Source organism: Eubalaena glacialis, chromosome 12 (assembly GCF_028564815.1).
Source record: "Eubalaena glacialis isolate mEubGla1 chromosome 12, mEubGla1.1.hap2.+ XY, whole genome shotgun sequence".
Classification (NCBI taxonomy): domain Eukaryota; kingdom Metazoa; phylum Chordata; class Mammalia; order Artiodactyla; family Balaenidae; genus Eubalaena; species Eubalaena glacialis.
The window spans coordinates 34,572,740-34,590,405 of NC_083727.1; the positions used below are offsets into that span (position 1 = coordinate 34,572,740).

The 17,666-nt window shown below is 34.6% G+C and overlaps 1 protein-coding gene across 2 annotated transcripts in view; it reads left to right on the forward strand.

Moving 5' to 3' along the window:
• The window catches only part of PTPRK (protein tyrosine phosphatase receptor type K), a 569,495-nt gene that overhangs the window by 133,878 nt on the left and 417,951 nt on the right, over positions 1-17,666 (forward strand). For both annotated transcript variants that reach the window (XM_061207553.1, XM_061207554.1), the window contains exon 2: positions 2,358-2,480. In XM_061207553.1, the coding sequence (XP_061063536.1) occupies positions 2,358-2,480 (123 nt within the window). The remainder of the gene's footprint in view (positions 1-2,357; positions 2,481-17,666) is intronic.

Below are 17,666 nucleotides of genomic sequence, written 5' to 3' on the forward strand. Positions count from 1 at the left end.
AATTATAGAATAAAATCTAAATGTTTTATAGTATCTAAAAATGTTTCATATTTAGTTTTGTTTCTGTTTTGTCCCCTACATACTTTTCATGCTCATTACACAGAATTATTTGAGATTATTTGAGACTCTCCAACATCTCATGTTTCTTTAGATTTGTTATGCCCTTGCTTTTGCTTTTTTTCTAATTTCAATCCAATTTCCTTTCTGGCCTGGCACATCCTTACTCATCTTTAGGCCTAACTCCATGAAGCCTTCCAAAACCAACTGAGGTATAGGTAGCCAATTCATTTGTCATTTGTGTTCTTTGTGACTTTGGTCATACTGTTATGATCCTTTGTAACATACTGTATTTTATATATATATATACTCTCCCATGCATGTCTGTCTATCCCATTCATCAGGCCAATAATAGTATTTTTTGTATTTTTTATACCCAGTCTGATACACTGTATTAGTCCTTAACTTTGAAATACAAAATTCTTTACAAAAAGGTTCATAAACATCTTTTACCAAAGATTTATTCCTATGTTACACATGTGGTGGATAGATATATTGTACCTCTTAGATTAGAATTTATTGTAGATTATAAAATAAAAAGTCATCTTTAAAAAATTCTTTTATCACTCAAGTCAGATCGACCAGGAGCTTTTCCCGACTCTTGACTGATACGGGAGTGAAGTGCAGCAAATAACAGGGGTTGACCCACTTATTTTGTATAGCTACTCCTAGTTGTTATTGCTAATAAGAATCCTGGAGTCTAAAATTAACAATGGCTATGAAAGACAGCGATTAATCCCGTTTGTCTTCCAAATGAGCCAATGTAGGTTCCATTGGTAGTTTAAATTTATATACGGAGGTCACTCACACTATTACAAAGGGCAGTGGAAGCCCTGAAGGTATGTGTTGCACAATAGTAAGTCATTTTAGGATTGTGAGAGCAAATTATATTTTGAGAAAAACTTTCCCCTTGCTATGTGAAGATTCATTTCCTAGCAACCTCTTTTCATTGATTAATTTTAAATTAAAAAATAAATCATTTTTCATGAGAGCATTTATATAAAGGCTATTTTAGGCCTTTATATTTAAAAGACAACATTAAGCTTTCAAGCTGCTGAAGTTTGGTTATTTTAAAGGATTGATGTGGTCATAAGAGTGATTCAAGGATACCCATATATATATATTCCACTTTTGAAAAAGGTTCTTTGGGCCATAGTGTCATCTGGACATTTCTGATTTTGCCTTCTTTGCCTGTAATGCTGGCTTGTCTCTCATTGGTGAGGAATACAACTTTTTTTCATATTCAGATTGATAAATTTTTGATGAGGAAAATGAATTCTTTGTTTACAGAGAAGAATTTATAGGCCTGAATTTTACCACCCCCTAGCCTGCTGTTTGGTCAGAGAATTCACTGAGTTTCTTCACAAAGATCCCCATGGAAACTAAACAAATAAGCTACTTGAAAGGAGACAGGTTATTGGTTTTTCTCATTAAACCTACTGCTGAATTTTCATTAGTTCTAATCCATTTTCTTTCAAGATTAGACATATAGGCCAGTTCTGATTTTCATGAATTGAATAAACTAAATATGTTGAGTTGTGTGTGCCTGTATATGTAGGCTGAGAAGCAAAAGTAATTATTCTACTTCTGCCATACAATTACCCCAGAAAATAAAGCCAGGAAAAATGACTGATGTAAAGGGGAAAGGCTACCTTCATTTTTAAAAAAGAGGTTATTAAATAAAGTGGAAGTAGTGAGAGTGATTGTAGGCTAATCTGATCGGTTTTATGCTTCGTTCAGTTTTTTCCCACTTTTAAGTCATAATTGTGTGTGAAAGCAATCTAAATGAAGTATGGAAGCATGTTTCACTGACCTCAAACACTTTAGACCTCATAAAGCTGTAAGTATTTCATTTGCTATTATGAGTAGATTTCAAAGTGTTCTTCTAAAGCAAGAAATTTGGTCAAATTTAATTATTAACTTCACCTTTTTGAACTTGCTGTATAAAGAAAGACAATTTTCACTTTTTTCTTTCCTCCCCTTCTCCCTGCTAACGTTGTTAAAAACTAGATTGCAGGTGGTTTGTATATTTCCGGAAAGACTCACTATTACATATATCTTCTAATATTATTCATATCTAAAAATCTCAGCCTTCTGAGGCTCAAACCACTATCTTATTCACACAAGATATGGATAAAAATTTCATTTTATGTGAACATTTAATGAAAATAGTGATAAATAGGAGTACCATTTATTATTAAATTTATGCGTACCACATTGTACATTTCAGTATAATGTTTTCTTCTCCAGCACATTCTACTGTTTAGAATGTAACAGTATTTCTTCTTTTCCGCTTTCAGGTGGCTGTACTTTTGATGATGGTCCGGGAGTTTGTGATTACCACCAGGATCTATATGATGACTTTGAATGGGTTCATGTTAGTGCTCAAGAACCTCATTATCTGCCACCCGAGATGCCACAAGGTGAGAATCCTTCTGTTTATCCAGTGTTGGAAAAATCCCTCTGGAATGTGTAGCATTTTCTTATGTTAGGTATAGTACAATAATTTAATTATTATAATAAACTAGTGTGGTCAAACTGATTGACCCCATCAAAGACCCTCGATGGATTCTTTGCCTTTCCCTCAAATACTTTATATAATCCTATTTTCCTCAAGAATGTTCACTGTATCTTCATTATCTCTAACTCTGGAAAAATAGAAACATTAGTTTTTTTTTCCCCCTGTTCAATAAAAAGCAAAATGGAAATGAAACCAAGAAATAAAAAAAAAATAAAATGAAGAACAAACAAAATAGTCTAAAAATGAGTTCAGCTCACTTACTACCTATTCTATTAAATCACAAGATTTGATCTAATCAGACTGAAGGGAAACATTTTTATTTCATGGTAGGGAGAGAGCTTATCTCATTCCACTGGCCATGAGCATACCAGTGGCTCTGAGGAGAGGCAGCCTGGAGACCAAACTGTCAAATGGAGAGATCTTTTATGAGTGGATTGTAGAAAAATAGGGCTGAGCCCTACTTTCTTTACCTTGACCTTGTTATATCCTTTGAATTTTGGTTTTGTGAAATAGTACATCTTCTTATTGTTTAAGCCAGTTTGAACTGTGTTTTCTCTTAACTGACATAGGATATTAACATATACATACCATTTTATATAGTAGCAGACTAATGTTTGTGCCTTCAATTCTGCATATTAATTTTGAATTAATTCCAAGCTCTGTGCATATATGTTTACCAATCACTTATTAAATTGAGAAATTGAAAATGCAGACAGGAATTTTAAAATACTTTACTAAAGATAATGAATTATTTTTCTAAAATTTAGAAATAAACAAGCATGGAATATAATTATGTATGATCACATATATAATATGCAATATAATTATATTTAATAATGTAATACATTAGTTATTATTTAATAATATATAATTACTTTATTATAGTATATTATCATACATAATTGATGGGATGATTGCCTATTATTAGTAACTTAAGTTTTAAAATATATTTTCAGTATTTTAATCATGATTATAAACACTTTATAACTAATTTTTCTTCTTGGTCCACACTGTGATGTGCGTTTTGAGAGTAGGGTGAATTAAATCTACTTTTTATTCTAAATTGTCACTTATCTCCCCGCCCGCCCCCCCCCCCCCCCCCCCCGACTTTCCGCTTTGGTATCCATAAGTTTGTTTTCTAAGTCTGTGAGTCTGTTTCTGTTTTATAAATAAGTTCATTTGTATCATTTTTTTTAGATTCCACATATAAGTATATCATATGATATTTGTCTTCTTCTGTCTGACTTACTTCACTTGGTATGACAATCTCTAGGTCCATCCATGTTGCTGCAAATGGCATTATTTCATTATTTTTTATGGCTGAGTAGTAATCCATTGTGTGTGTGTATGTGTATATATATATATACACATATATACCACATCTTCTTTTTCCATTCATCTGTCAATGGACAATTAGGTTGCTTCCATGTCTTGGCTATTGTAAATAGTGCTGTTATGAACATTGGGATGCATTATCTTTTTGAAGTATGGTTTTCTCCAGATATATGCCCAGGAGCGGGATTGCTGGATCATATGGTAATTCTGTTTTTAGTTTTATAAGGAACCTCCATGCTGCTCTCCATAGTGGGTGTACCAATTTACATTCATGCCAACAGTGTAGGAGGGTTCCCTTTTCTCCACATCCTCTCCAGCGTTTATTGTTTGTGGACTTTTTAATGATGGCCATTCTGACTGGTGTGACGTGATACCTCATTGTAGTTTTGATTTACATTTCTCTGATAATTAGTGGTGTTGAGCATCTTTTCATGTGCCTACTGGCCATCTGAATGTCTTCTTTGGAGAAATGTTTATTTAGGTCTTCTGCCCATTTTTTGATTGGGTTGTTTGTTTTAGACTCATTTAGTTGTGTAAGTAGGTTTGTATTTTTCTTTCAGAGGTACATAACCTTATTTCCCTGGTACATTTTAATTAAAGAAACTCCTGTAATATTTCACCTGAGTTTTCTCTGTGGTATATTTAGACTGAATTTTTTATAAAAAAGTAAAAAGGGTAGGCTGGGATGCACATATTTTGACTGTTTATCATCAGAGAACAATCAGAAAGATGTTGATTTATGGAAATGTTACCATTGTTAATTACTATTGAAGATGGGTAATGAATAGCTGAAGAGATACTGCTCAGGTGACCTTGCTGGTTCACCTTTGATGAACAGCTTAATCGGTGGTTACAGTACGGGATGATGTGCACAGAAAATGAAAGTGTTAGAAATTCAGCCACATCTTCCAATTAATAGGACATTAATTAATTAATCATGCAGAAGAGGGAAAAAGGTCACAGCCACTTTATTTTTGCCAAATATAATTTGTGTTTGGTTTTCAGAGAAGGTGAAAGAAAGCATCCATGTATATATTCTTCTTTTACTGTTCTCTTTTTACAATCTATACTGTTTTTTTCATTTTCCTTTTGATATTCCTTTAAAATGCTCACTGAACATTATCTATTCATAAATTGGGAAGAAGGAGACATTTAGATTTATCTTATTAAAATTTTATGAATGATAAATTTATTTTAAAGTAAATAGTAAATGTTAATACTTACTTTTTTCAATTATTAAAAAAAGAGAACTCAAACATCTAGCAACTCGAAAGTAAGAAGGCTGGGCCTGTGATGCAAACTTGTTATTGAACTCTCTTTACAATACTTGGACATTGTTAATTGACTTCTGTTTATTGATCTTTTTGGAATGAAAAGGTAGACGGGAAGATGAAAGAGAGGGTGAATAAATAGATTAGAATAAGAAAAGAATTGGTCTTCCCTGGTGGTGCAGTGGTTAAGAATCCGCCTGCCAATGCAGGGGACACGGGTTTGAGCCCTGGTCCGGGAATGTCCCACATGCCGTGGAGCAACTAAGCCTACGTGCCACAACTACTGAGACTGTGCTCTAGAGCCCGCAAGTCACAACTACTGAAGCCCGTGCGCCTAGAGCCCGTGCTCCACAACAAGAGAAGCCACCGCAATGAGAAGCCCGCACACCGCAATGAAGAGTAGCCCCTGCTTTCTGCAACTAGAGAAAGCCCACGCACAACAATGAAGACCCAACGCAGCCAAAAATAAATAACTTAATTAATTAAAAAAATAAAGAGAGAGAAAGGAATAAGAAAAGAATGAAGATGGGTAGAAAAGAAGAAAATTATTTCTTCTCATTTGAAGGCGTAATGCTGTCAATAATTGCTTAAAGTGTTCTTCAGCAAAACTGCCTTTGTCAGGTGACAATGATGGTGGCTGAAAGGCCAGCTAAGTACGTTTAAAATAGCATGCAAAAGAATGAGTATATCCTAATGGCCAAAAATCATATGAAAATGTGAGCACCTGCTCAACTCAGTCATCAAAGGAATACAAATTAAAACCACAATGAGAAACTTCTACACACTGAGCAGAAAGATGAAAATCAAAATTTCAAGTGTTGGTGAGAGTACGGAGAAAGTGAAACTCTTTATACTGTACTATGGTCAGGTATAAATCTGTACAACCATTTTGTACAGCCTAATGACCCAACAGATCCATTTTGGGGTATATGCCCAGCAGAACTGAGTACACATGTTTTCCAAATGATATGTACAAGAGTATTTACAGCATCAGTATCCAAAATAGTCCCAAACTGAAAACAATCCAAATGTCTGTCAACAGTGCAATGAATAAATAAATGGTGATTAGTCACATAATGGAATATTACACTGCAATGTAAATGAACAAACTGTTGCCATATATGATATGGATGAATTTCACACACATAATCTTGAGGGAAAGAAACACAAAAGAATAATGTACTGTATTTCATTTATGTAAATTTCAAAACCAAGCAAAACAAATTGATGATGTTAAAAGTCAGGGTATTATTTACCTCCAGGAAGGGCTGGCAGGGGTTGGGGATGGTTAGTGCTTGGAAGGTGGCATGAAGGGGGCTTCTGGATGCTGGTAATACAGTCTTTCTTGATCTGGATGGTGTTTTCACAGGTATACTCAAACTGAAAATCATAGAGCTGTACAGTTATGAGCTGTGTACTTTCCTCTATGTATCTTATATGTTAATAGAAAATGGCAAAAAACAGTAAATAAAACCAACACTCGCAAGGATACTTTGGGGAAACTAGACTAAGAATTAAAAAATGTTATAGATTAGAATGAAAGATATATAATAGGATACCTCAGATGGGCTCAAACTCCTTTTTTTCACCAACCTGGACCCCCTTCCCCACATTCAAAGATAATATGCTCTTTGACATCTCTGAGCCTTTGTATGTTCTCTTCCCTCTGTTGAGACAATTCTCTGTTCACTTACCACTCACCAAATTCCTATCCATTCTTACTATGTCTACTTAAGTTCCATCTGCTTTGGGAAGATTTTCCTGGTTGGCATGGAGCTTTTATATAATATTTCTTCTATCCTCACATTCAGATATGCTCCCCACTGTACTTGGTACGTATTTCAATTGCTATGATAGTACTTTTTAAAATACCTCCTTCTCTCTACTAAACTATAATGTCCTCATGAACATAAATCATATTTTTCATCTTTGATTTCCCAAGGCACTATTTCATTTTACTTAGGAAAATTGTCAACTTATATAATGTGGTTTAAATATGTTGGTCAAGGGTTAAACAAAAAAGGTCTTTCTGTTGCTAAAAAATTAATTGAATAAGAAAAAATACTTCATTTCCCAATATTATATTCCGCTCAGATTTCAATGTAGTTAGAAGACCTTCACATACTTACTAATATTTAGCTTTGCCTTTATAAATGATTTCACCTGTTTATTTTGGATATAATTTTAAATATTATTAATACTAAAGAAGGAGCTCCCTTTTAGGATCTCACTCTTTCTTTTGTCTTTTGCTAGTCAAATTAATCCCAATCTTCTACTCCTCAAAAGTCTAGTCTATAAAAATCAAATCCATAGAGAATGAGAAATGTTGCAGGGAACTGGAAATTGTTCTTCTGTCTCAAATATATCTGTGTTCATGACCTTGTTTGTCAGATGTTCCTTTATACTTGTGACATCATGAAACAAATTCATTGGATAATTTTACTACATGTTCTGACCTAGATTTGAGCATAGGGATCATGATTGACATCTCAATACATTTATCTTCAAGTGTAATTATAACTGCTTTTTCTTTTTAACAGGTTTTTGTAAAATGACTAATTGAATTTTAGAGTCTCTAGAGTACCCATTTGACAGCTTAAAATTATGCTACATTGTATCCTACCTTGAATTTGGTACTTTTCACTGATAATAATGTAAATCACTATACAGAGTTCCATCTGTAAAATGGAATAGAATAGACATTCTTTCTGTCTATGTATCTATGTATCTATCTGTGTATCTAAAAGGCCTTTGTCATTAAATTAATCTGAAGATTGAAGTAAGAAACCATTCCTCCTTTGCTGTAAAGCTTAGTGAGGTGTGATTCAGTAGTTTAAGGCCCTACTAGATCTCAATTTTGCCCCCTTATCAAATCCTCAAACTAAAATTTAGAGAGCAAATGGCATTACACTGAGAACGGTAAGAAATGAAATGTGCCTTTATATTTACATATTAGTTTTAGAACTGTGTATCATTTTTTTCTATTTTTTTTATCCCAGAGTTTAAACATAAATTATTAGGCAGGTTGTTAAAATAAGGCTTGCTTTCTTCAATATCTATTTGGAGAAACTAAATGTGTTTTGTATTCAATAGTGAGCATGCATGGGTATCATGATTTTGTGCCTGGCCTTCTTCTGAGAGTGTTATATACTGAAAATTGAATAAAATATTTGATTTATATGATAACATTTGATAACTAACAGAATTTCATCTAAGTTTTTCTATGTAATGATAATAGTCTCTTAGTTTTCTAAGACAAGACTTAGGCAAAATTTACTAAATAATATTAGTATCCAGTGTATCATATTTTAATATATCTAAGAAATTTCAAGGGAGTTTTTGTGTTATCTTACCATTTCTAACCTATAGTCTATCTCTCTGGGAACCTTAGTCACTCATTAAAATGAGTGGATCACCTTGCCTAATATTTCCGTTACCCTCTTGTAGACAATTGATAATACGGCATGTGTTTCTTTTTTTTTAATTGATTTTTATTTATTTTTTTATTTTTAATTTTTTTTGATTTTTATTTATTTTTAATTTAATTTAATTTTTTTTATACAGCAGGTTATTATTAGTTATTTTATACATATTAGTGTATATATATGTCAATCCCAATCTCCCAATTCATCCCTGCCCCCGGCTTTCCCCCCTCAGTGTCCATATGTTTGTTCTCTACATATATGTCTCTATATCTGCCTTGCAAACCGTTCATCTGTACCGTTTTTCTAGACTCCACATACATGTTTTAATATACGATATTTGTTTTTCTCTTTCTGACTTACTTCACTCTGTATGACAGTCTCTAGGTCCACCCACATCTCTACAAATGACCCAAATTCCTTCCTTTTTATGGCTGAGTAATATTCCATTGTGTATATGTACCACATATTCTGTACCCATTCGTCTGTTGATGGACATTTAGGTTGCTTCCATGACCTGGCTATTGTAAATAGTGCTGCAATGAACATTGGGGTGCATGTGTCTTTTTGAATTATGGTTTTCTCTGGGTATATGCCCAGTACTGGGATTGCTGAGTCATATGGTAATTCTGTTTTTAGTTTTTTAAGGGACCTCCATACTGTTCTCCATAGTGGCTGGATCAATTTACATTCCCACAAATAGTGCAAGAGGGTTCCCTTTTCTCCACACCCTCTCCAGCATTTGTTGTTTGTAGATTTTCTGATGATGCCCATTCTAACTGGTGTGAGGGGATACCTCATTGTAGTTTTGATTTGCATTTCTCTCATAATTAGTGATGTTGAGCAGCTTTTCATGTGCCTCTTGGCCATCTGAATGTCTTCTTTGGAGAAATGTCTATTTAGATCTTCTGCCCATTTTTGGATTGGGTTTTTGTTTTTTTAATGTTGAGCTGCATGAGCTGTTTATATATTTTGGAGATTAATCCTTTGTCCATTGATTCGTTTGCAAATATTTTCTCCCATTCTGAGAGTTGTCTTTTCGTCTTGTTTATGGTTTCCTTTGCTGTACAAAAGCTTCTAAGTTTCATTAGGTCCTATTTGTTTATTTTTGTTTTTATTTCCATTACTCTAGGAGGTGGGTCAAAAAAAGATCTTGCTGTGATTTGTGTCAAAGAGTGTTCTTCCTATGTTTTCCTCTGAGAGTTTTATAGTGTCTGGTCTTACATTTAGGTCTTAATCCATTTTGAGTTTATTTTTGTGTATGGTGTTAGGGAGCATTCTAATTTCGTTGTTTTACATATAGCTGTCCAGTTTTCTCAGCACCACTTATTGAAGAGACTGTCTTCTCCATTGTATATGCTTGCCTCCTTTGTCATAGATTAGTTGACCATAGGTGCATGGGTTTATCTCTGGGCTTTCTATCCTGTTCCATTGATCTGTATTTCTGTTTTTGTGCCAGTACCATATTGTCTTAATTGCTGTTACTTTGTAGTATAGTCTGAAGTCAGGGAGTCTGATTCCTCCAGCTCCGTTTTTTCCCCTCAAGATTGCTTTGGCTATTCAGGGTCTTTTGTGTCTCCATACAAATTTTACGATTTTTTATTCTAGTTCTGTAAAAAATGCCATTAGTAATTTGATAGGGATTGCATTGAATCTGTAGATTGCTTGGAGTAGTATAGTCATTTTCACAATATTGATTCTTCCAATCCAAGAACATGGTATATCTCTCCATCTGTTTGTGTCATCTTTGATTTCTTTCATCAGTTTCTTATAGTTTTCTGAGTACAGGTTTTTTACCTCCTTAGATAGGTTTATTACTAGGTATTTTATTCTTTTTTGTTACAATGGTGAATAGGATTGTTTCCTTAATTTCTCTTTCAGATTTTTCATCATTAGTATATAGGAATGCAAGAGATTTCTGTGCATTAATTTTGTATCCTGCAACTTTACCAAATTGATTGATTATCTCTAGTAGTTTTCTGGGGGCATCTTTAGGATTCTCTATGTATAGTATCATGTCATCTGCAAACAGTGACAGTTTTAGGTCTTCTTTTCCAATTTGTATTCCTTTTATTTCTTTTTCTTCTCTGATTGCGTGGTTGGGACTTCCAAAATTATGTTGAATAATAGTGGTGAGAGTGGACATCCTTGTCTTGTTCCTGATCTTACAGGAAATGCTTTCAGTTTTTCACCCTTGAGAATGATGTTTGCTGTGCATTTGTCGTATATGGCCTTTATTATGTTGAGGTAGGTTCCCTCTATGCCCACTTTCTGGAGAGTTTTTATCATAAATGGGTGTTGAATTTTGTCAAAAGCTTTTTCTGCATCTATTGAGATGATCATATGGTTTTTCTTCTTCAATTTGTTAATATGGTGTATCACATTGATTGATATGTGCATATTGAAGAATCCTTGCATTCCTGGGACAAATCCCACTTTATCATGGTGTATGTTCCTTTTAATGTGTTGTGGGATACTGTTTGCTAGTATTTTGTTGAGGATTTTTGCTTCTATATTCCTCAGTGATATTGGTCTGTAGTTTTCTTTTTTTGTAGTATCTTTGTCTGGTTTTGGAATCAGGGTGATGGTGGCCTTGTAGAGTGAATTTGGGAGTGTTCCTTCCTCTGCAATTTTTTTGGAAGAGTTTGAGAAGGATGGGTGTTAGCTCTTCTCTAAATGTTTGATAGAATTCACCTGTGAAGCCATGTGGTCCTGGGGTTTTGTTTGTTGGAAGATTTTTAATCACAGTTTCAACTTCATTACTTGTGATTGGTCTGCTCATATTTTCTATTTCTTCCTGGTTCAGTCTTGGAAGGTTATACCTTTCTAAGAATTTGTCCATTTCTTCCAGGTTGTCCATTTTATTGACATAGAGGTGCTGGTAGTAGTCTATTTTGATGCTTTCTATTTGCGGTGTCTGTTGTAACTTCTACTCTTTCATTTCTAAATTTATTGATTTGAGTCCTCTCCCTGTTTTTCTTGATGAGTCTGGCTAATGGTTTATCAATTTCTTTTATCTTCTCAAAGAACCAGCTTTTAGTTTTATTGATCTTTGCTATTGTTTTCTTTGTTTCTATTTCATTTATTTCTGCTCTGATCTTTATGATTTCTTTTCTTCACTGACGTTGGGTTGTGTTTGTTCTTCTTTCTCTAGTTCCTTTAGGTATAAGGTTAGATTGTTTATTTGAGATTTTTCTTGTTCCTTGAAGTAGGATTGTATTACTATAAACTTCCCTCTTAGAACTGCTTTTGCTGCATCCCATAGTTTTTGGATCGTCGTGTTTTTGTTGTCATTTGTCTCTACTATTTTTTGATTTCCTGTTGGTTATCCTCTTGGTGATCTCTTGGTTATTTAGTAACGTATTGTTTATCCTCCATGTGTTTGTGTTTTTTACGTTTTTTTCGCTGTAATTCATTTCTAATCTCATAGCGTTGTGGTCAGAAAAGATGCTTGATATGATTTCAGTTTTCTTAAATTTACTGAGGTTTGATTTGTGATCCAAGATGTGATCTATCCTCAGGAATGTTCCATGTGCATTTGAGAAGAAAGTGTAATCTGCTGTTTTCAGATGGAATATCCTATAAATATCAGTTAAATCTATTTGGTCTATTGTGTCATTTAAAGCTTGTGTTTCCTTATTAATTTTCTGTCTGGATGATCTGTCCATTGGTGTAAGTGAGGTGTTAAAGTCCCCCACTATTATTGTGTTACTGTCCATTTCCCCTTTTATAGCTGTTAGCAGCTGCCTTATGTATTGAGGTGCTCCTATGTTGGGTGCATATATATTTATAATTGTTATATCTTCTTCTTGGATTGATCCCTTGATCATTATGTAGTGTCCTTCCTTGTCTCTTGTAACATTCTTTATTTTAAAGTCTATTTTATCTGATAGGAGTATTGCTACTCCAGCTTTCTTTTGATTTCCATTTGCATGGAATATCTTTTTCCATCCCCTCACTTTCAGTCTGTATATGTCCCTAGGTCTGAAGTGGGTCTCTTATAGACAGCATATATGTGGGTCTTGTTTTCGTATCCATTCAGTGAGCCAGAGTCTTGTGGTTGGAGCATTTAATCCATTCACATTTAAGATAATTATCAATATGTATGTTCCTATGACCATTTTCTTAATTGTTTTGGGTTTGTTTTTGTAGGTCCTTTTCTTCTCTTGTGTTTCCCACTTAGAGATGTACCTTTAGCATTTGTTGTAGAGCTGGTTTGGTGGTGCTGAATTCTCTTAGCTTTTGCTTGTCTGTAAAGCTTTTGATTTCTCCCATCAAATCTGAGTGAGATCCTTGCCGGGTAGAGTAATCTTGGTTGTAGGTTCTTCCCTTTCATCACTTTAAATATATCATGCCACTCCCTTCTGGCTTGTAGAGTTTCTGCTGAGAAATCATCTGTTAACCTTCTGGGAGTTCCCATGTATGTTATTTGTTGTTTTTCCCTTGCTGCTTTCAATAATTTTTCTTTGTCTTTAATTTTTGTCAATTTGATTACTGTGTGTCTCGGGTGTTTCTCCTTGGGTTTTTCCTGCCTGTGAGTCTCTGTGCTTCCTGGACTTGGGTGGCTATTTCCTTTCCCTTGTTAGGGGAGTTCTTGACTATAATCTCTTCAAATGTTTTCTTGGGTCCTTTCTCTCTCTCTTCTCCTTCTGGGACCCCTATAATGCGAATGTTGATGTGTTTAATGTTGTCCTAGAGGTTGAGATTGTCTTCATTTCTTTTTTCTTTATTCTGTTCCACGGCAGTGATTTCCACCATTCTGTCTTCCAGGTCACTTATCCGTTCTTCTGCTTCAGTTATTCTGCTATTGATTCCTTCTAGTGTATTTTTCATTTCCGTTATTGTATTGTTCATCTCTGTTTTTTTGTTCTTTACTTCTTCTAGGTCTTTGTTCTTTAAGTCTTCTGGGTCTTTGTTAAACATTTCTTGCATCTTCTCGACCTTTTCCTCCATTCTTTTTCCAAGGTCCTGGATCATCTTCACTATCATTATTTTGAATTCTTTTTCTGGAAGGTTGCCTACCTCCACTTCATTTAGTTGTTTTATCTTGTTCCTTCATTTGGTACATAGTCCTCTGCTTTTTCATTTTGTCTATCTTACTGCAAATGTGGTTTTCATTCCCCAGGCTGCAGGATTGTAGTTCTTCTTGCTTCTGCTGTCTGCCCTCTCAAGGCATGTGTTTCTACAAGGTCATAATTGCTAAATTCTCACACACTGAATTAACAGAATTTTTTGACAGCAAATCCAACAGAGTCAAAATATGGCAGTGAACTGTAGAATGAAGTTATGTGCATATAGTGTTTGTTAAGAGATACTGAGTTGCAGTGTTATTGCCAGTTTTGTTTATGTCACAGGATAGAGGAAATCAGGCCAAAATATTGGTTTATTTTCTGTTTGTCATCTAGTTATTATTGTCTGTGAATACTAACAAGGATAATGTGTGTTATGAACCTGTGCTGTTGTCTTAAGGAGAACTTGAGAGATGGGTTGTAGTGGGGAGAAGAACGGAAGGGTGGCAAGAAGGAGAGAGAGGGAAAAGGTAAGAGACAGAGCCTGAAAACGTCAGAAGTTTAAAGCTGGAAGGTTATGCATCAAAATCATTTGATTTTCAGGTTAAAAAAAAATGGTAGAGTTCTTTTTTTGAAAGCAATACTTCTCAGCACTCAAATATGTAAAATTCATAACAAGGAGCCACTGGTTCCAGAACCTGCTTGCTTTGTACTCCCTACCTACCTCCTCTACCCGTTTCCTCTCTACCTTGCAGCTCCATCAAGATGGCTTCTCTGAAAAACACTTACAGAAGTAAGGCTCCAAGAGACATTTTGCAAACAATGGTTAGATGCACACCGAACACTTTCAGATAAGCATCTCTGAAATGAGGGTACTTGCTACCATTATCTGTGACTTACTGGTAGTTTACTGGGTTTTACTGTACCAGGAGCATGAGATATATTTTTAGTCGTCACATGAACCCTACAAAATTAGTGACATTTTAGACATAAGTAGAGTAAATAACTAGGTGAAAGCAACCGAGGGGCAGAGTTTGAAGTTAGGTCTGTCTGTCTAATATTACAGTTACTCTTGCCACAGTGCCATCCTGCTTCATAGTTGTAGTGTAGCTGATAAATTTCCTTGACTTGGTCTTAGATCTCTAAATCCTGTATAAAGTGAGCTATATATTAGATTTAATCCACAATGATTTCCTACTACTTCATGTAAAATACTATTTCTTTACAAAATTTAAAAGCTTTAAATGATTGTGTCTTAATCATCATATGAAATGAGATCTGAGACCCGCTGTTATTTGGAATTGCTGCCAAGCTTCAGGGTTTCCTCTGTGACATTCTCACCCCCTAGTGAGATGCTTTGTCCTTTTTTTGGTTTACCTGTATGTTATTTTTAGTTATTTGATGAATACTTGCTGCATGGCTGTCTAAGCAAGCCTTTTGAAACACATATATTACCTGCTGTCTCATTAGAGCATATATGGTAGAAGAAAAATTTTTGGACTAAAGAACTCAGACTAAAGGTTAGGGTTTGAAAATAATCTTAAGACTTTGTTTGCAATGGGGTATTTTAGGACTAGAATTGTGGGCTTATTTCCATGTGCTCTTCCAAAACCATGTCATCATGTGTCTGTTGGTGCTTTTGCCCTCAGCACAGAGAAGACAGTTTACCACATTTGAGTTGCTTATTAAAAACAGTGGGAGTTGGAGGCAGTGCAGGGTCAGAGAGTGAAAGGCTGTAAAGGACTACGTGAAGGGTGAGCTACTTCATGAGGGCCAGTTTTTAATGTAAGTACTATTACCCTTGTGGACATAAATGCAGCATGAAGAATGTCTAAATTACAGTGGACAGAAATGGCATGCTGAGACAGGAATATTTTCCTGTTATTTCAAGTATGAAATGTATCTAGGTTAGATATGTCCCGATATATCTCGAGAAGAAAACAGGCCAGTATTTTAAAAAAAAAAAAAAAAAAAAAAAAGAAGAAGAAAAGAGATTAATATTGGTGTCAGTGCTAGAGAACTTCCAACCTCCTAAATGAATTAGGGGTAAGAATACAGAGTGATCTCAAAGACTATGCAGTCACCTTTAACATATGCCTTAAAATCAATACATGGCCCAAGGAAACAAAATTACTTTTCCTTGGGGGGAGTGTGACTGAAAGTACAGTTACGACCTTATACTTTCCTCTCTAAAAATAAACTTGCCTCATGATGGCTAAAGAACTCTCTTAGATACTCTCAGCTTAAAAGCTTTGTCTTCAAACACAAGAAGAATGACGGGAAATAATTATGCAAAAAAGCAATGAAATCTAAGTGATTAAATTAGAGATTATTTTAAAATATATGATGTTAATTTTCTCATATAGTTAATATTGTGAAAAATATAGAGCTATGCATATATATTTATCATTACATAAAAAGAGACTTTGGAAATCTTGGAAGATTGTCAGTCCAACCTTATATATGTCGAGAGTATGGTGGTATGTTGACAGACCTCTTCCCCCTACTTCAGAGAGGAAATTATTGATTGAGAAATATTTCTCAACAAAAGTGAATGTTTTATATATTTAGAACACATGACAGCTTATAAGTGCCAGCAGCATCATGAAATCTTCACCTCGGGACAATAAAAAGATACGCTGACTTGCTTCTTGTTGTTTATGAGAATAAAATTAAATAGGACAGTTCCACAAATTTCATGAAGTCAATTATATATTTCTGTACCTCCCTCCCTTCCCCAGTTCTGAAATAGTTGGTGAATTAAATAGAAAAGTAGAATGGCAAATCTGGCTATTTAAAAATTATGTTTTGAGTGTGTGATTTTTATCCAAGCTAAGTTAGACTTAATAGATAATTTTTTTTAAAATGCTTTTCTGACCAATTCTGTCCATTCCTAGGCATTTTTATATGACATTTCACTTAATTCTCATAAAAGCCCTTTCAGGTATGTATTAATGCTTGCTATAGATGAGGGAACTGAGGTTCCTAGAGGTCAAGTAAGTTTCCAGAGGTTTCATGTCTTGGGAAACTCAAGATTGGGAATCCAGGTATGTAGAAATATAGGAGAAAGATCTCAATTTTGAACTCTATGTAAACAAATTGGAGTACAGATCCTTCTTTAGAGAATACAGAAAAAAAAGCTTCAGGGCTGACTTGGAAGTATGGCAGAAGTTACATCTCTCATTCTTTCTCCAGCTCTAAATAATGGAAAGCCCAACTCAAAATGTCTTTAAACCATAAATAAGGAAAGCTGCTTTCACATAACAGGAGGTCCAGGATTGTCTAATTAAGTGGTTCAGTGATGTCCTCAAGATTCCAGGTTCTTTAGTCTCTCTGCTCCTCTACTCTTAAGGTCATCTTTTAACCTCAGGCTAGCTCCCCTCATGGATATAAGATCTGCAGCTATTCTAGGTATTAACATGAAGAAAAAGAGGTTGTCTCTTCATTATGTCTGTTTTTATTTTTTTAATCAACATAAAGAACTTTTCTGAGGTACTCATCAACAGATTTCTCTTCTTGTCCAGTTGGCCAAAATTATGTCCCATATCTATGCCTAAACCAATCAGTGATGAGCAGAATAAGACATGATTGGCTGATACTATAAAGCCTGTCCTCCTCCCCTAATTGGAGCTGAGGTTGAAGTTAATGCCGGTTTCTCCTGCTACATGTGGCTAGCCAGGTTGTAATGGAGTAAGGACGGGAGGATACTGGGTAGGTAAACAACGGTGCCCATTACAAAACTATCTAATGCAGATATAGTAGGAGAGATATATAGGTAGTAGAATTCAGAAGCTGTGAGATTTAGAAAAGTGAACAAATAAAGCAGTTATTATAGCAGCATGATATTCTCTAATGCTTGTCAGCCTAGTGTCAGTTTTTCCTTGATTTCAAAGCATTTACTGTATCTGAAACTTGAGAAATGGGAAATCTTCCCGCCTTAGTAAATTTATTTGTTTTCTAACCGCAATTGTTACTATTGAGAGTTTTTATATTCTCTCTTTTTTCTTATGACATAGAAGAAATAAGTCAACATAGTTTATAAAAACCCAAA